Raw genomic sequence first — 19,693 nt, 5'->3', positions numbered from 1 at the left:
TTAATTTTAATGCTGGACAGTGGTACACATCTGGAGTCGGTAGGATCCATTTTCCTGCAGTTGTTTCATAGTCATACATGTGTTTCTGGATATTAATATCTCCCCATGACACCCGTACTAAACATTGATCTCTTTTTTTACTGTGGATAGGTCTTGTCCTAGAATTTTATTCAAAGTGACCTTAGAAGTTATCTCATGAAATCCTTTTTGTAATCAGCCTTTTTCTCTTCTACATGGATGCTTCCAGGATTGAGCTGCTCATTACCTCCCAAAGCAGCCCGTTCAATCAGTATGTGGTCTTGGTTTTAATGTACCTAAAGTACCTAAAGTTTTTTTTGTTTTTGTATTAAGGGAAGACGTGTCTCTTTGGATGGTCTTTTTGGGCCTGTTTTACCCTTTCTAGTGTTTGAAGTCACCCTGAGTTGTCTTTTGTTTCTAATTCTTTTACCATCCCACATATGGTTTGGTTTCTTTGTTTTTCTTTATTCTGGTCTCCTTCTGTTGGGAATTCACTAGTCTCGTGGTATGGATCTGTGGCCGTTTCTTTTTTCAACGGTGAATTAGAAAACTTTAAAAATCATTTTTTTCTCTAACCAAAAATCTCTGAGTGTTAAAATGTTTTTTCTTGTGGATTAAGTTAGCATTATAATTATTAGTAGTGTACATCTGAGTAAAACAGCACAAACATTTTATAAATGTTGATAATTATCAAACATAAAAAATAACAATTTACTGAAAATACATTTTAAAATTAGTCACATTGAACTTCTTTTGGTCTCCCTTGTTGAAATGAGACAATTTAACATTAATTATTACCTTATTTATTTTTATTTATTTTTCAACATATAAGTGCTGATTAACATACGTAAATAAGTCAGAGGGAACGTGAGGAGTTTTATCATAGCAGTGTCACTCAATTCTTTGAACTCCTTCCAAGATAAATGCCAGAATCACACAGCGACCTAATCAGAACCTATTTTTAATAATCTGTCAACCAACAATTCAGGTTCTCCTTCAGTATTTTTGTTTTTCATTGTTCAATATTGTATAAATAAATTGGATAGATAAAAAGGCATTTAAAACCATTTTTCTTGAGCATTTAAAGCAGATTAGAAATCTGATTAATTCCTTTAAGCAATTTAAACTTCAATTATAACTTTAGTATGCCTTATTCATGTGAACACTACAAATGCTTTAATATAAGCAAACAGAATGTGAACTGTTTGTTACAAAATGTATTACCACACTGATACTCAAAACTTATTCTAAAGCATCAATATAATGATGTTAATTCATTATTCCTACTTGTTTTTGTATTTTTTGTTGTTCGTATGCTTATTTTAATTGCTTCCTGGGACTTTAATAATGTTTTTATTACTCCCAGGGTTTTAGTCATCAGACTCCCATTCCTCCCAAAAAAGACAAAAAGATTGTCACTTTGAAATAGTCAAAGTTAAAATTGATCCTGGTCAAGACCTGACATATGTGGGGCTCCTGAGTGGCTCATTCGTTAGGCATCTGCCTTCAGCTCAGGTCATGATCCCAGGGTCCTGGGATCGAGCCCTGCATCGGGCTCCCTGCTCGGTGGGAAGCCTGCTTCTCCCTCTCATACTCCCCCTGCTTGTGTTCCCTCTCTTGCTGTCTCTCTCTCTGTCAAATAAATAAATAAAATCTTTAAAAAAGATTTTTAACATCTGTCAGGTCCTACCTAATTGGATGTTAAGCCACTGATCATTAGATTGAGCCTCTTTTTACAATAAAGTTTTACTTGTTATTTCATGGATATCTAGATTTCTGTCTTTAATATGGACTTGGAAATTTTTTCAACTTGGCTCTTCCTCCTTTCCAACTAACTTTTTGTTTTGAAAATTTTGAAGCCCATAGAAAAGGTGGAAGATTGAAACAGTGAAGACCTGTGTGTCTTTCGCCTACGTCACCAGTTTTTAGCTCAGCATGCTTCTTAAGGGATGCTGCTAAGACTGAAAATGGTAGTGCAGGCATGTCTCTGTTATTTTCCTTGTTTAGAATGCTAACCTTCTAAGGGAGTCTGAGACTCTCTTGATTTTTCTGGATGTTGTACTATTGACCCACATCAAACTAGTCTTTCATAAAACCCTCAAGGCTTTTTTTTGTGTGTGTGTATGTGTACATAAAATAATTTTTGTTATATTTTTCTATGCTTTGAACAGTTCGTTTTGAGGCTGTTGGTTGTTTTTGCTACTCAGTATTAAAGCTGTTGATATTAATGCTTTAATGTACTTCCCAAATAGGTTTATTGCTCATGTAATGTGTTTTGTCACAGAGTGATTTGCCCCGGGTCAAAACAGAGATTGAGGCCTTGAAGAACCTGAGACATCAGCATATATGTCAACTCTACCATGTGCTAGAAACAGCCAACAAAATATTCATGGTTCTTGAGGTTAGTAGTATGGTCTAGAGATCTAAAGGTATTTGATCACTGTCTTAGTCTGTTTGGGCTGCTACAACAGATATCACAGATTGGGTAGTTTTTTTCTCACAGTTCTGGAGGCTGGGAATTCCAAGATCAAGGCGCTGGCATGATCAGGTGATGGCCCTCTCCCTGATTCCTAGCTGGTGCCTTCTTGCTGTGTCTTTACCAGTAGAGGGGCCAAGGGATCTCTCTGGAATCTCATTTATAAGAGAATTAATTCCACTCATGAGGGCTCCACCCTCATGTCCTAATCACTTCCCAAAGGCTCTACCTCCTAGAACCATCATCTTTTGGGGGTTAGGATTTTGACATATCAATTTTGGAGGGAAATCAAATATTCAGACCATTTCCATTCACTTTATCAATAGTTAAGGGAAAACTATGTCTCACCTAAAAGATTAAAATAAATGTTAAGCAGCTTACCTGTTTGAGTTCTGTCTATAACAATTTATTTCTTTATTTATTTTAAAGATTTTAAAAATTTATTTGAGAGAGAGAGTGAGCGAGAGAGAGCACAAGCAGAGTGAAGGGCAGAGGGAGAAGCAGACTCCCTGCGGAGTAGGGAGCCCGACATGGGACTTGATCCCAGGACTCCAGGATTATGACCTGAGCCAAAAGCAGACGCTTAACCAACTGAGCCACCCAGGCACCGTCTGTAACAATTTAGATTAAGTAGACATATATAATAAGTTGGAGATTCATTGTAAATGCCCGCTTTCCAATATACTCCTAATGGAGTTAGGATTAATGAACAGAATATGTTAGAATTTGTTCCTAGAGGGAAGGATCCATTTCAGTTTTATATGACATATTAGTCTAGGCTGCCATAGCAAACTACCACAAAGTTGGTGGTTTAAAGTGACAGAAATTTATTGTCTCACAGTTCTAGAAGCTAGGAGTCTGAAATCAAGGTGTGGGAAACGTTGGTTTCTTCTGGAGAATCTGTTCTGTGCTTCTTACCTAGTTTCTGATGGTTACTGACAATCTCTGGCATTTCTTAGCTTGTACCACTCCAATCTCTGCCTGTCTCTAAATCGCATTTTCTTTTTTTTTTTTTTAAGATTTTATTTATTTATTTGACAGAGAGAGACACAGCGAGAGAGGGAACACAAGCAGGGGGAGTGGGAGAGGGAGAAGCAGGCTTCCCGTGGAGCAGGGAGCCTGATGCAGGGCTCGATCCCAGGACCCTGGGATCATGACCCGAGCCGAAGGCAGACGCTTAACGACTGAGCCACCCAGGCGCCCCTCTAAATCGCATTTTCTTATCTGTGTGTCTGTGTCTTTGTCCAAATTTCCCTCTTCATGTAACAACACAGTCATTGGATTAGGGTTCACCCTGACCCAGTATGACTTCATTTGGACTTGATTACATCTACAAAGACCTAAATAAGGTCATCTTCATTGGTACCAGATGTTAGGACTTGCACATATCTTTTTGGGGGACATAGTTCAACTCATAGCCTATAGGTAGCTTTCAACACATGTGTTGTATGAATCAGACTCTTTTCAAGTTTCAACTGCCCTTTTGGGGCCTGAAACGTAAAGTCTTTAGAACTTCCATCGTTTATCTCGTTTCATTTTCTTTAGTCTCACCCAAATAATTTGTAACTGCGTATCATTTTCATAGATTAGTTCCATTTCAAAAGCACATTTTAAAATTCATAATGTTGGGGCACCTGGGTGGCTCAGTTGGTTAAGCAGCCAACTCTTGATTTCAGCTCAGGTCATGATCTTGGGGTCCTGGGATTGAACCCTGCGTCAGGCTCTGTGTTCAGCAGGGAGTCTGCTTGAGGATTCTTTCTCTCTCCCTCTGCCCCTTCCTCTGCTTGCATGCTCTCTCTCTCTCAAAAAATAAAAAAATAAATAAAAAGATGAGAATGGGTTTTAGTACTTTGCTGTAGAAATATAAAACCTAGAATGGATTTAAAAATCACAGTGTTGGAGTGCCTGGGTGGCTCAGTCATTTGAGTATCTGATTCTTCTCTCTTTTTTTTTTTTTTTTTAAAGATTTTTATTTATTAATTCATGAGAGAAAGAGAGAGAGAGAGAGGCAGAGGGAGAAACAGGCTCCCTGCTGAGCAGGGAGCCCGATGCAGGACTTGATCCCAGGACCCTGGGATCATGACCTGAGCCGAAGGCAGACGCTTAACCATCTGAGCCACCCAGGCGCCCCTTGAGTATCTGATTCTTGATTTCAGCTCAGGTCACGATCTCAGGGTCTCTGGATGGAGCCCTGTGTTGGACCTCACACCCCGTGGGGAGTCTGCTAGAGATTCTCTCTCTCTGTCTCCCCTCCCCTGCTCTTGCGCTCTCACTCACTCTCTCTCAAATGAAGAAATCTTTCAAAAAAAAAATCACAGTGTTGGTTGGTTCTACTTCTACTTACTGGTCATAAAACTGCTTGAGACCAATAGCTATTGATCTCTTTCCTCGAATAATTGTTGACTTGTTTGATTTTGAGAGGGTATTTTTGAATATGCCTCACTTGTTTTCCTTGCCTTTAAGTTGAATTAATAATATCTCTGAGTTAAGTATAATTTTTTGTTTTAATTCCCCTGAAGTGATTTTTCTAGGTAGTAACAATATCTCTGTGTCTCTGTTGTTACTGAAGTATTGCCCTGGAGGAGAGCTGTTTGACTACATAATTTCCCAGGATCGCCTGTCTGAGGAGGAGACCCGAGTTGTCTTCCGTCAGATAGTTTCTGCAGTTGCTTACGTGCACAGCCAGGGCTATGCTCACAGGGACCTCAAACCAGTAAGTGACTGTCACACATGCTGTCCTGAGAGTTCAACACCATTTACTAGTAATTACTAGTTTTCCAAATGTTCTTCTTTTTATAATCTATCTTGGCTTTTTTTTTCTTCCACTCATAATGGATCACTTTTTTTTCCTTTTTTTGTTTTGACTGCTGGTAGGCTTTTTTGGATGTACTCGATTATTGGCATTCTAGATATTTGTCAGTTGTGGGCAACATTATGAATGTCTTTGTAATCAGCTGGGGAATATAAACCTCAGGATTTTATCTCTCGGAAAGAAGAGTTTTGAGTATTTTCTTTGAGAATATTGTCATTGAATATTTTCCCTTCCATACTCTTCCTCTCCTCATTTTCCTTTAATTTTAATTCCATTATGCCTCAGAAGGGAACAGTCCAATGGAATGGACAGACTCTAATTTTCGGGAACAGACTAAAAATGTGAAGTCTTAAGTCTGCAGGCTCTGACTAATACAGATGATGGTGAACGTGGATTTTATGTTACTTGATATTAGGGTCAGGGACCTAGAATTGGTTGGCAAAATATGTCAATGTTACTATCCTTTTCCCTCTGTTTATACCCAACCCTTTGATTTGAGTTCATTCTTTTGGTTTGGCACACGTTGTGTTTGCTTGTAGTTGAACCTGAGAGCACCAAGGAGAAAATGGTTTATGCTAAAGTGTCTTGAGGGGAAGCAGGACAGTTACCAACATTCCTCTTCTTTCCCCCTCTATACTTCTTGTCATTTCATTCTTTTTAAATGATTTTCATTCTGTTGTTCCCTGGCTGTGTAATATAAACAATCTTTAATCTTATTTATTGGTTTTGCTGCTGCCTGGTACATATATCACACAGAACCTTCAGTGGCAGGGTCTGCAGGCAGAAATGTAACTGTGACAAAGGGTTTTGGAAGAGTGGAAAATGCTTATATGGAAGCAGAGGCCTGCATTACATTTACTGAATTTGGAAAAATGCAAAGTATTTGTAACTTTCTTGTTGAAGAGCTAGATAGCTCTGCTGTCATCAACCCACTCCAGTTCTGTTGAGAATCTCAGATGGCAAGCCTGTCTGGTTGTGAAGCTTTACACCTGTGTGGTGTAAAGCTCAAAAAGTCTGTAACCTTGTTGGCCAAACTCTAGGAAAACCTTTATTCCTCAAAGAAGAAACAAAAGAATGGGAAGGCTAAATGGATGACACCCCACTCGTCCAGATTCTCAAGTTCATTAACTGCATAATAAAAAATGATAAGTGCAAAATATGCTGCTTCAAAAGTATTTATAACTCTTGAAGTAAAGGGGAAAGAGAAGAAAAAAAAATCTCTGAATTTCCAACCAAAATATATTGTTTCATCTTTTTATTTTTATACTTTTTAAGATTTTTATTTATTTTTTATAAAGATTTTATTTATTTATTTGAGAGAGAGAGTATGAGAGGGAAGAGGGTCAGAGGGAGAAGCAGACTCCCCGCTGAGCAGGGAGCCCGATGCGGGACTCGATCCCGGGACTCCAGGATCATGACCCGAGCCGAAGGCAGTCGCCCAACCAACTGAGCCACCCAGGCACCCTTTATTTTTATACTTTTTATAATGTTTGTTTTTGTTCCGAATATATATACTATATAGTATATAAAGTGTTTCTCCCCCCAAAATCTGTCAATCCTTGAATAAGGTCCCCCAGAATACCTAAATTTCCTTTCTATTTTTAAAAGCTTACTATAGGAAATACTGTGAAAATAAATGCCTTATATGTGGAAAAAAATCTTATTTATTTAGAAATCGTTTTTAGAAATGGCTAGAGATAGGATGTGATATAAGGAAGTCAATACACAGTTAATGAAAATATCTCTGTTTTCCCAGGAAAATTTGTTGTTTGATGAATATCATAAAGTAAAGCTGATTGACTTTGGTCTCTGTGCGAAACCCAAGGTAATTACAGAAATCAAAATGCATTTATTTCCTTTGTAAATACATCTCTTAGGATGTTATCTTGCAATGACTTCCACTTAGCCTTTATTGAGCCTGGTTGCATCCATTAAAAATGTTAAATTTCATCCCTTTTAGAAGTTCTCTAGATGATTCTAATATGTAGCCAGGATTGAGAACCACTGCTCTAGGTGCAGGGTGGGTCCTGCTGGAGATCCCATGGGTGTGCTGTGAGAGAATTTGCAGTGCCGAGGTGACAGGAGGTCATTACAACATGAATTCTGAATTGATCATGTGTTTGCAGTTTGAGTATGTTGCCACTAGATGATGCTTTTGTTCATTTAAATAGGAGTTTTGGGAATTTAGTGCAAATCTTTCTTTGTTATCCAAATGGTTATATACTAACAGTTACATTTTGAGAGACAATCCGCTTTCTTTATAAAAGAAGAAGGAAGAATTGCATGTGCACTTTTAATTTATACTGTTATATATTTCCTTAATTTGCACTCCACAGTTAAGCACTGGTGTTCTCCAGTGTATCTTCTCTTTGAGGTGACTTTGAACTTTCCAGCTGTGCTGTCTGCAGAGCTCCTGTGTGGCTGCCTGTTGGAGGCTTCCTCCTGAGTTCTCTAATGATGGCACTCACAGTCTCTAAAATGAGCTGTCTACACTCATTAAGAATGTTGAAATTGCAGACCTGTCTCAGCCCTTTGCAGTCCCATGATTATTCAGAATTAGCTAAATGCAAAAGGAAGCAGATTTTGCCCCTTCAGCTGAATGTTTGATTCTTTCTGATTTTCCTCTCCTTCCCTTGGCTCTTCAGAGATTGTCAGTGGAGCCTTGTGTCTGGGAGCCAAATGCTGTAAGGCATTTTTTTGATCGGCAGCCATATAAAGATAAAACATACTTTAAGCAGATAAACTGGTTTAAGTCATGTTCTCCACAGGAGGCAGTGGAGAAGGTTTGTGACAGACTCCATTAGCTGTTATTTATGGCTGTCACAGATTCGACCCACACAGACACCATTTAAAAAAAGCAGGGTTGGCTGGGAGAGGATTGCCTCCACTTTCTGCCGAGGAGTTCACTTTTGGGCATGTGTTTGCAGTTGTAAATGAAATTTTGCGACTTCCCAAGTCGTTTGCAAGTTGTAAAATTACACAAGCGTTGGGTAGTTGTATCATTTTCATTATGTCTCGATATTTCTGTGGGAGAGCAGAGGATGTTGAGCAGATTCCTCATTTTCACAGGTCTGGAAGCTCAGGCTGTGATTTGCGTTATAACTGGGTCTAGAAAACAGACTTCTAAGACACTATTCTATGCAGCAGATTCCTCTCTCCCCTCTCAGGGAGGAGAAGCTTCTGTATTTGTAAAGATTTGGTATTTGAGATAGGGTCCAGGAAAAAAATAGTCCCTTTTCTTTGAGTACTTGGGAGGTGAGAAGACATGGGTGCTTGGATGTCTGCTAAGCTAATTACTATGTGAATGGACGTCTAGGAAAGTATGAACCTGACTTGATTGAGCTAAGGAGAAAAGGATTTTGTTCATGCCAGGTTGCAGTGGTATTGGAAATCCAGAGAAGAGGGAACTACATGTGTGTGCATGCATATAGGCAGAGTTTTGGGTTGGCTGCAGAGTCTCTTATTCTTTGGGGTTAATTCTTCATCTAGCTTCTCTTTGTGCTGAAAGAATGTTTATCAAGGTTTTAATTTCTTAAGTGCTGTAATTAATGAGTCTTTCATTTTTTTCTTATTGGCAGGGTAACAAGGATTACCATCTGCAGACATGCTGTGGGAGTCTTGCTTATGCAGCACCTGAATTAATACAAGGCAAATCCTATTTGGGGTCAGAGGTAATCATTCATTGATTAATTCAGTATATAATCTATATACATTTATTGGTGACCTATAGTAAGTCAGGCATTGTGCATTGGGGATATTACAATAAGGTAAGAAATAATCTTGTTCATCAAAGGGTTCAGTTTATTCAGAGAGTAAGATGTAAAGTAACATATGAAATGAATACCTTGCAGTATATAATAATACATAGTATACTTATGAAGAAAGGATACATTTCTGGTGTCCTTTTTGTGGTTGCTTTTGTGTTAAACTGTACCATAGTTTAGATTGGTTAGTCCAGCCAGGTAGAGCACGAGGCCAGGGTTGTAGGCTCAGTTTTCAGAGATGCTGGCTAGCTCTGAGAAAACTTGTACTTTGTTCATAACCTACTATCTGAGGCCACAGTCCTGTGTAGGAGGCCCAGGCTCAAAGGCTTGGGAATTGCCTCTTTTTCTTACCATTTGCTACTACAAGCTAGGCAGTCCTTTCCAGTCTCTGGAGTACTAATTTTGCTGATATTAATATCATAAGGCAAACAAGGTTTAGTTATCAAAAGCTCGGGAAATGCTGGATTGAACAGTTTTCTTCAGTTCAGGACATCTCCAAATTTTTTTTTTTTAAGTTTTTATTTATTTATTTGAGAGAGAGAGAGAGAACATAGAGGATAAGGGGCGGGGGTGCGCTGGGCGGAGGGAGAGGGAGAAGGGATGCGGGACCCAATCCCAGGACCCTGGGATCATAACCTGAGCTGAAGGCAGACCCTTAACGAACTGAGCCACCCAGGGGCCCCTGGACATCTCCAAATCTTCAATACGTTCTTGTACAATGTTGTCCTTTGGGGAACATCACAGAGAGCAGCTGGTCATGATTTGCCTTGCCTACAGAGTCCCCTTTTTATGTGGAGCATCTTTTGGAGCTAGTGTTATGTCAGAGAAACTTTGACATGTGTCCATTTACTTAATTTATAACAAGAGAAGATGGGAACTGACTTGTTTTGGTGACTTTTTATTTGGATATAATCTCAAACTTTGAGAATAGTTGCAGATGTGGAATGAGGAACTTCTGTATACGTTTAGTCATATTCACAGTTGTTTACATTTTTCCCTATTTGCTTGATCATTCTCTATGTTTGTATATATGCATATTCTTTTTTTGAACCAAATGAAAGTGTTAGACCTCATACCCCTTTATCATTAAGTACTATATATATATATTTCCTAAAAGCGAGGACCTTCTCTTTTATATCCATACTTTAGTTCTCAAAATCAGGAAATGTAACATTGATGCATCTTATTTAATCCATAATTCATATTCCCATGCTGCTAATTGTACCACTGATGTCCTTAGCTATATTTTCCCTCCAGTCCAGGATTCAGTTCAGGATCATGTCTTGCATTTAGTTGTTGTGTTTCTTTGATCTTTAATCTAGAAGAGTTCTTTAGCCTTTCTCCATCTTCTTTGACCTTGACGTTTTTGAGGAAGCCTGTTATTTTGTAGAAAGTCCCTCATTTTGAATTTGTGTATGATTAGATTCAGGTTATGCATTTTTGGTAGATACACCACAAAGGGGATGTTGTGGCCTTCTTAGTGAGTTGTAGGAAAAGGAACAAACTTTTACTGAGCATTTAACATAGTTCTGAATCATGCTAGGTCCTTTTCTTTTTCAGTTGTGGTAAAAATACATATGACATAAAATTTACCATCTTAACTTTTTTTTTTTAAACTATCTTAACCATTTTTAAGTGTACAGTTGATAGTGTTAGGCATGTTCATATCGTTGTGCAATCTCCAGAACTCTTTTCATTTTGCAAAATGAAACTCTACATCCATTAAATAATTACTCTCTATTCCTCCCTCCTCTCATCACTGGCAACTACCCTTTTACTTTCTGTCTATGTGAATTTGACTACTCTAGGTACCTTACATAGTGGGGGCATACAATATTTGTCTTTTTGTGACTGACTTATTTCACTTAGCATAATGTCTTTAAGGCTTATCCATGTTGTAGCATGTGTCAGAATTGTTTTTCTTTTTAGGGGCGCCTGGGTGACTCAGTTGGTTAAGCATCTGCCTTCAGCTCAGGTCATGATCCTGGAGTTCCAGGATCAAACCGTTCAGCGGGGAGTCTGCTTCTCCCTTTCCTTCTGCCTCCTCTCTGCTCCTGCTCTTTCACTCACTCACTCTCTCTCTCTCTCAAATAAATAAAATCTTTTATAAAAAGATTTTTTTTTCCTTTCTAAGGCTGAATAATATACCATTGTGTATATATACCCCATTTTGTTTATTCATTCATCCATGGATGGACACTGGGATTGCTTCCACCTTTTGGTTATTATGAATAATGCTCAGAGGAACAAATATTTCTTTGAGTCCTTGCTTTCAATATTTTTAGATATATACCCAAAAGTGGAATTGCTGGATTATCTGGTAATTCTATTTTTAGTTTTTTATTTTTTTAAGATTTTATTTATTTATTAGAGAGAGTGCGTGCACAAACTGGGGAGGGGCAGAAGGAGTGGAACAAGCAGACTCCCCTCTGAGCAGGGAGCCCATCATGGGACTCAGTCCCAGGACCCTGAGATCATGACCTGAGCTGAAGTCAGATACTTAACTGACTAAGCCACCCAGGTGCCCTGGTAATTCTATTTTTAATTTTTTGAGGAACTGCCATACTGTTTAACATAGTGGCAGCAACATTTTACATTCCTACAACAGTCTACAGGGTTCCTTATGCTAGATACTTTTTATAATTTTCGTTTATATCCACAAAAATTCTGGGGTACCTGGGTGGCACAGTCGGTTGAGCTTCCTACTCTTGGTTTTGGGTTAGGTCATGATCTCTTGGTAGAAGGGTCCAGCCCTATGTCTGGGCTCTGCACTCAGTGCAGAATCTGCTTCAGATTCTTTTTCCCTCTCCCTTTCCTGCTCTGCTTCTCCCTGCTCACGTTCAGGACACATGTTCTCTCTCTCTCTCAGATAGATAGATAGATAGATAGATAGATAGATAGATAGATAGATAAAATCTCTTAAGTCCACAAAAATCCTTTGGAATGAATACTGTTACTCATTTCATTGAGATAAAGAAGTTGAAATAGGGGCTTCAGGGTGGCTTAGTCGTTTAAGCATCTGCCTTATGCTCAGGTCTTGATCCCAGCGTCCTGGGATCGAGCCCCACATTGGGCTCCCCACTCAGCAGGGAGTCTTCTTCCTCCTCTCCCACTCCCCCTGCTTGTGTTCCCTCTCTCGCTCTCTCTCTCTCTCTGTCAAAATAAATAAATAAAATCTTAAAAAAAAAAGTTAAAGAAATTGAGGATCAGAAATTAAGTGCCTTCTCAGGGTCACACAGCTGGTAACTACACGTCAAGATTTGAACCGAGTGAGGCTTTACTGCATACCCCTACTCTCTCTCTCTTTTAGTATATAGTAACTTTTAAAAAATATTTATTTATTTGAGAGAGAGAGCGAGTACGAGTCAGGGGCAGAAGGAGAGGGAGAAGCAGACTCCCCGCTGAGCAGGGAGCCCGATGGGGGCTTGATCTCAGGACCCTGACATCACGACCTGAGTGTAAGGTGGATGCTTAACCGCCTGAGCCACCCAGTCCCCCATAATAATATTTTAATAGACTTTTTTTTTACATTTTTAAAAAGTTTTTAATTTTAATTCCAGTATAGTTAACATATGGTGTTATATTAATTCCAGGTGTACAGTAATTGTAATTCAGCGATTCTATACATTACTCAGTGCTCATCATAAGTGTACTCTTTAACCCCCTTCACCTATTTCACCCATCCCTCCACTCACCATATACCTCTATGTTTTCCACTGTTCCATCCAGTCTCCCAGGAGGAGTGGTAATCATATGCCTAGTGCTCACAAGATTCCTAGGGGACTAGTGATGAGGCCTTGCTGGTTTGAATGCCTATGAGAGTTTCCTGTAGGATTTTCAGGTGTTTTCTTGTCTACTTTATTTTATTTTAGAGAGAGAGAGAGAGAAAGCAGATTGGGGGGAGGGGCAGAGGAAGAGGGAGAGAGGAAACCTTAAGCAGGCTCCACATCCTGTGCAGAGACCAAAGTGGGGCTCATTCTCTCAACCCTGAGACCATGACCTGAGATGAAATCAAGAGTTGGACGATTAACTAACTGAGCCACCCAGGCACCCCTCTTGTTTTAGTTTGACTTTCCATCCTTCTAGGACAGTGTCCCAAGGAATTGTCTGAGGCACTTGTTAAAAGAGGTAGAGCTCAGTCCTGTATGCTTAACAGATTTGGTTCTGTTTCCTAAGGTGGGGCTTACAAAAGAAAAAGAAAAAGAAAAAGAATCTTCATTCTAAAATAAGTGCTTTAGGTAATTCTGTTGTTCATGGTCCAGATCATGCTTTAAGGAAAGTCCCATACATAGTAAAGATCTCTAATTCCTTCAGGGATTTCTCACAGGAAATGGTTTCAAACCCCTCCTCCCTCTGATTATTTTTTTTTCTTATTTGCCAATTAGTAGCTTATGGATTTACTTGCATTTGCTTTGGTTTATGATTTTACTTGATTAATTTATTCTCATATCCAGTTACATCAGTGAGGGGAAGGTGTTTGGATGAGTTAACTGAGGAATACTTTTTCTGCTTTTTTCTCTCTAGTAGGCTTTGGTAGATTTCTATGGGGATGTTACTTTTATTTTCCTTATCTTTTTATTTAACCTCAGACATAATCTCTGTTGACCTCTTACGGCATTTGATGAAGCCATGCTAGCCCACTTGTTCCTGTGCAGCCTCTTTGCTTTGAATTTAACACCCTGGTCAGGAGTGCTATGCTATCAAGGCTTAATTTATAGATTATTTGACATCTCTGAGGCATAAATGGTTAATTTCTGACCACCTGCAACTTGGAAGAAAAAAATCAGGTGTTTGCCTGAAAGTAGATTATTTACTTGGGACATCTTAATAATTTGATGTGATTTGGTAGACAGCACTGAATTAGATTTGGGTTACTTAGTACAGGCACTACCCAGATGTGATGCTGCTTGAGTTAGCTTAACTGTTTCTCTCCTCTGCCCAACCCCTCCTGCCTTAAAAAAAAAAAAGCTACCCTTTTTACTTCTTAAAATTTTCCTAAGGCTCAAACGAGGGTGGGAGCTGTGACTTGTCCTCAGCCAACAGTGGTGTCATTATTGACTAAGGCCAAATACCGCTTGAATAAGTAGTTAGTGCTTAGGACTCACGGGACACACGGATATCTTATCTAAAGGTTAAGCTCCTTTCTGGGATTTTGAGATTTGTAGGGGTGTTTGTGCTGGCAGGCTAATTTCTAGCCTCTGTATTTGAGAAGTCAATCGTTGAACTTTATTAAGGTTTCTTTACATAGAGAGGACTTTACAGCACAGTTTAGTCACATTTGCAGATTATCAAGAGTAAATTTTAAGGCTTGTTTTGACGTCCTCATGCATGTTTATATAATCCTCACATGTAATAAGCCCTCAGTAGTACTACAGAATTGTCTTTCAGAATCAGACCTGGCTTTATCTCCTTCCTTCATGTCCAATCCAGCCTAGCCAGCTGGGAATTATTTTCTCTTAAGTGTTAGAATCCCACATTGGAAGAGAGTGCACTGAACTGAAAGTCAGGAGACCCAGCCGGGTGGCCTGCCATTGACTGGGTGACTCTGAACAAGTCTTCCTTTCTGGGCTTTAGGTTCACTGTCTGTGGAATGAGCACGCTGAATTGGATTGTCTCTGTGCTCTTTTTCAGCTGTGAAGATTCTGTGATTCTGTTAAGTGTACTCATTCTATGTTCTAAATTTTTTTTTAATTATTTTTTCTTCCCTCTCAGGCAGATGTTTGGAGTATGGGTATACTCTTATATGTACTTATGTGTGGCTTTCTACCATTTGATGATGATAATGTCATGGCTTTGTACAAGAAGATTATGGTGAGTATTACAAGGCGTAGAATTTCAGTGTAAAAGTTCTATACTACATACTATTTGCTTCTATCCATAAAAGTACAAAAACAGGCAAAAGTAATATGTGCTTTTAGAAGTCAAGATAGTGGTTATGCTTTGGAGGAGGGAATGAATGGAAGAGGAGTGTGGGGTGGTTCTGTTCAGTTTCTTGATCTGGGTGCTAGTTATACTTGTGTATTCATTTTTTGAAAACTTGTCCAGGTGTACCCTCATACTATGTATACTGTTCTGTGTGTATATTATACTGCTTCAGTAAATAGCTCAGGGAGACAATAACAAATGGGGAACTAAACATGTGAGATGATTTTTCGGCTGAGAGTTTTTATTTTGTATCCTGAAATGATGCCTTAGTAATTTACTGGGTTAAATCACATTTTCCTATTGAATTCTGGGAAAATAAGAGAAACTGTTTCTTTTTGAAGGTAACATTTGGCTTTAAGGTATAATAAAACTACAGTTAAGAGTACTGTTAGCTTTGTTAAAATCCTTTCAGAGACAGGAAGCAGATTTGTGGTTGTAGGGGTTGGGGATGGAGTGGCAGTGAGGGAGTGACTGCTAGTGGATATACGGTTTATTTTTGGGGTGCTGAGAGCATTGTGGAATTACATAGTGGTAATGATTGCACAACTTTGTGAATATACTAAAAACTACTGAACTGTACACTTTAAAAGGGTGAATTTTAGGTTATGTGAATTATATTCAATTAAAAAAATCCTCAAAATCACATATAGCAAGGAAAACAGTAAAATTCTTTTTAAAGATTCCATGTTCAAAGCAAGTTAACACAAGAAGATATGTAAAGAGGAAGAAGGAGCACCACTTTGTGTCCCTGGCAAACCAGTCAGACCAGCAGGGCAGCTTCTCTCCATGTAGTTTGAATTCAGTTCTGTTGAGCAAATATTTCCAAAGGTCGTCTTTGTATGAGATACTGGAAGGCATGGACAAGGATCTGTGGAACTTCATCATTGTCCACCAGGGCCTGCTTTCTTGTTGGAGCAGATACAAGGCTTTCAAAAAAGGGGTGAAGTGCTTCAGAAAGGGATGTGGGAGAGAGCATGCTGTTAGTGTGAGCAAAGATAGATGGGGAGAAGCATGGGGGAAGATGGTCAGACGTTTTCTGTGGCTGGACCACTGGGTCGCTAGCACCCTTTTGGGAGGGAGACTACCTAAATCAGCTCTCATTCTTGGGGCGTGGTACACCGAGTTGAAAGTGGTAATCCCAGTTGGCTGATTTTTTGCTCTGTAGATTAAGGGCACTGAGTTCAATCTTCAATTTTTAAATTTATTTGACTTAATACTCATTTCCTATATCCCACCTTGGAGAAACCTTTATAATCCATGCCCAAATGACAAAGAGTAGTTTTGGGAAGAGATGGAATCGTAGTAGTTCCAACTCTTTGAAGGCTAAGGAGCTCTGATTCTGCAGTCAAATGGAAGTCGGTTCACAGTAGCTGTTCACACTGCTTTGGGGAACCGTGTGGGCCCGTGCTTCTCCTTGGGAAGCGGAGATAGATGGGGCAGTAGACTGGCAGCCAGCTTCCTGGGACTGGCTGTGGAGGTTGCCAACAGCCTGTATTTCCTCCTCTCCCTTCTCAGGAAGCTTTCCCTAAGCTTTGCAGGGTAGCAGTGTTTGCTTTGGTTCTGCTAGCTCACTGTGGCCGCAGTTTCTGACTACATAGAGCCACACCCTACTCTGTCATACAGGAGAGAATAGTGTTAGGATCGCTTTATAGCTTCAGCTTTGCTTAAAACTCAAGTGGAGTGGGATGGAGGCTGGTCTTGGGCAGCTCAGCAACAATTTTCTAGCTATGCTTTTTAAAAAAAGAATTAGGTTGGACTCTTCAGTAATTCACTCTTTTTGCTACTCTTTTCTGTAAAGTAGTTGAGCTATGTTTCTCGTTCTGAGAGTAATTTTAGTACTGTAAGCTCCTAGTATATTTTACCCCCCTCTTTTTTTCGGAATTCCATGCCAGAGAAATAAACTGACAGACAAATTTCTCCTAAGATGAACTAGAATTAGATCTGTTAGGTGGTATAGCACGAAATCTTATACCATTTAGAATTCTAGAAAGACAACGTGGGGAGACATAATCATAGAAATTCGCTGTTGGAAAGGATCTTACAAATCATGTTTTCTCACCTCTGCTTCTTGTTTCATATTTAAATCTTTTTTTTTTTTTAAAGATTTTATTTATTTAATTGACAGAGAGAGACAGAGAGAGAGGGAACACAAGCGGGGGGAGTGGGAGAGGGAGAAGCAGGCTTCCCGCCAAGCAGGGAGCCTGATGCGGAGCTCGATCCCAGGATCCTGGGACCATGACCGGAGCTGAAGGCAGTTGCTTAACCAACTGAGCCACCCAGGCGCCCCCTCATATTTAAATCTTGACTAAAACATCTGCCTTGGCTATGTCCATGTAATTTCTCTGCATATCAGCATCATTTGGAGTGCTTTAAAATATATTGGGTGCAGCCCCCAGAGCAATTAAATCAGAATCTCATTGGTATTTTTAAAATCCCAGGATCTCTGCTTTCTGTCTGTGGACAGAATATGGCAAATTGCTGAGCCTTTCTGAGTCTTAGTTTCTTCCTCTGTAAAATGGATGGAATGATAGTTTTTACAATATAGGGTTGTTAGGATTAAGTGAGTTAAGCTGTGTGCTCAATAAATGTTTGCTATTATTATTCACACACATGTCTAAATTTGGTTTGCCAGTATTTTCTCTAGGACTTAAAATTTGTTCAGAGATTATTATGTACTTTCTTTTCTTAAACTGTTTTATTAGTTTGTTTTTGGCTTCAGGATTTTACTAGTCACATAAAGTTAATTGAAGGGTATTCTTCCTTTTGCTGTTTCGTTAAACTGAACTCCTGATCATCCCAAATGAGTTTCAGGAGTTCACTTTTGGACACAAAGAATGTGCCCATTTTGTCTAATTTCTCAAAGTTATTGGTATAAGATTATTTACCAGTGTCAAAGTATAATATCAGATTTTTATGTATTTTTTCAGATTATACATATTAAGGAATTTTATATTGTATCTCTTTATGCTTTCCCTTTCCAATTTTTTCACAACACATGAGTGGAAATTTCCTGAAGTTATGGCTATGCTAGGGTCAAAATGACTGTCAGTATACCTGGAGCTAGGATTGACATTCTTTTGTGAACATGGAGACTTCTGAGATACTTGACTTCTTGATGATGAGTGTATGGGAGTCTTAGTAAGACATTATGCCGTAAAAGATCACTATAATAATTGTATCCAGGAAAAGTTTTGAATATTCACCTTGGCCATGCAAAGGCTCAGTAAAGATGTCTGACTTTGAAGAGTCTAACTTCCATATACCCCATGGATATCCACCTGGTAAAACAAAATGAGGTACTGTATGCATTTACCAACTATAAACTTCTATTTTAGAATAATTATATCTCTTTTTTATAGTGATGATTAGACAGGCTGTAATCTTTCATTTGCAGTGTTAAAATGTAATCCACATGTAATAAGACTACTTGGCAGGAGGACGTGCATTCAGCTCTCCCAAGTAATACCGAAGCAGTAGGGACAAGTTAAACAGAAGGGGTAGGTGGACCAGGGGTTGAGGGCGGGATATATTGTTGTCTTATCCTATTGGAAATAGTAGTTGATCTGTCAGGAAATTGTTCCTACCAACTCTGACTCATGAGTTAGTAGCATGATACACAGTTCTTACAGATGTGTGAATAGCTAGGAATCTGTGCCGAGGTTAAAACTTCAGTCTTCTTGGCCAGGTGATATAGAGGTTGGCAAACTGTGGCCTACCAGCCAAATCTGGCCTACCACCTGTTGTTTAAATACAATTTTATTGGAACATAGCCATACCTGTTTGTTTGTGTATCGTCTGTGGCTGCTTTTGCACAATAGTTGGTGGAGTTGAGTAGCTGTGACAGAGATTGTATGGCCCACAAAACCAAAAATATTTACTATCTGTTCCTTTTCAGAAAAAGTTTGCTAACTCCTGGCTTAGTGTTCGTGATCTGTAGTAGAATGATCCTCCCCAGAGCCTGCCTGCTCTCTTTCTAGAATATTGGTCTAAAATACCCAGGCTTGTAGTTTATCAAGAAACTGACATTCAGTTAATTGTTTTTATAATGAAAAACAGAGAATGTATGGTAAAAAGCTAAAACATTACTAAGGAGTATATAAAAAAAAAGAAAACCCCCAGACAAAAAAACTTCCTGCTTACCTAACCCTCTGTTTTCTTCCATAGAGACAACTATTTAGAAATTTCTTTTATGTATTTGTAGGAATTACCTGTACTTAATACAATCCTTTATATATCTGTATATATCCTTTGGGATTGTATAATCCACACAGTGAATGGACTTCGCCCCCTTCTCCTTTCCTCCTTTTTATTTATTTTTAAAGATTTTATTTATTTATTTATTTTAGAGAATGAGCGAGCAGGGGCGGGCAGAGGGAGAGGGAGAATCTCAAGCAGACTCTGCACTGAGCACGGAGCCTGATGTGGGGCTAAATCTCACAATCCTGAGATCATGACTTGACCTGAAACCAGGAGTCTGACACCCATATGACTGAGCCACCCAGGCTCACCCCCCCTCCTCCTTTTAAAATTAATTAATTAATTAATTTTTAAAGCTTTTATTTATTTGAGAGAGAGACAGATAGTGACAGAGATAGTGAGAGAGAGAGCAGGATCTGGGAGGAGAGGTAGAAACATGCTCCTGCTGAGCAAGGAGCCTGATGTGGGACTCGATCCCAGGACCCTGGGATCATAACCTGA

At 39.1% G+C, this 19,693-nt stretch overlaps 1 protein-coding gene and 1 pseudogene across 6 annotated transcripts in view; both read left to right on the top strand.

The window, feature by feature from the left end:
- The window catches only part of MELK (maternal embryonic leucine zipper kinase), an 88,366-nt gene that overhangs the window by 9,876 nt on the left and 58,797 nt on the right, over nucleotides 1-19,693 (top strand). For all 6 annotated transcript variants that reach the window (XM_073881340.1, XM_073881342.1, XM_073881337.1 and 3 more), the window contains 5 exons: nucleotides 2,303-2,419; nucleotides 5,064-5,207; nucleotides 7,063-7,131; nucleotides 8,885-8,977; nucleotides 14,783-14,881. In XM_073881340.1, the coding sequence (XP_073737441.1) occupies nucleotides 2,303-2,419; nucleotides 5,064-5,207; nucleotides 7,063-7,131; nucleotides 8,885-8,977; nucleotides 14,783-14,881 (522 nt within the window). The remainder of the gene's footprint in view (nucleotides 1-2,302; nucleotides 2,420-5,063; nucleotides 5,208-7,062; nucleotides 7,132-8,884; nucleotides 8,978-14,782; nucleotides 14,882-19,693) is intronic.
- On the top strand, nucleotides 6,033-6,580 carry LOC112809513 (interleukin-1 receptor-associated kinase 1-binding protein 1 pseudogene; annotated as a pseudogene).

This window comes from Callorhinus ursinus, unplaced genomic scaffold, assembly GCF_003265705.2.
Source record: "Callorhinus ursinus isolate GAN/ISIS: 27379988/994484 unplaced genomic scaffold, GSC_fseal_2.0 scaffold42, whole genome shotgun sequence".
Lineage (NCBI taxonomy): Eukaryota > Metazoa > Chordata > Mammalia > Carnivora > Otariidae > Callorhinus > Callorhinus ursinus.
This window is presented reverse-complemented; position numbering and strand designations above follow the sequence as displayed.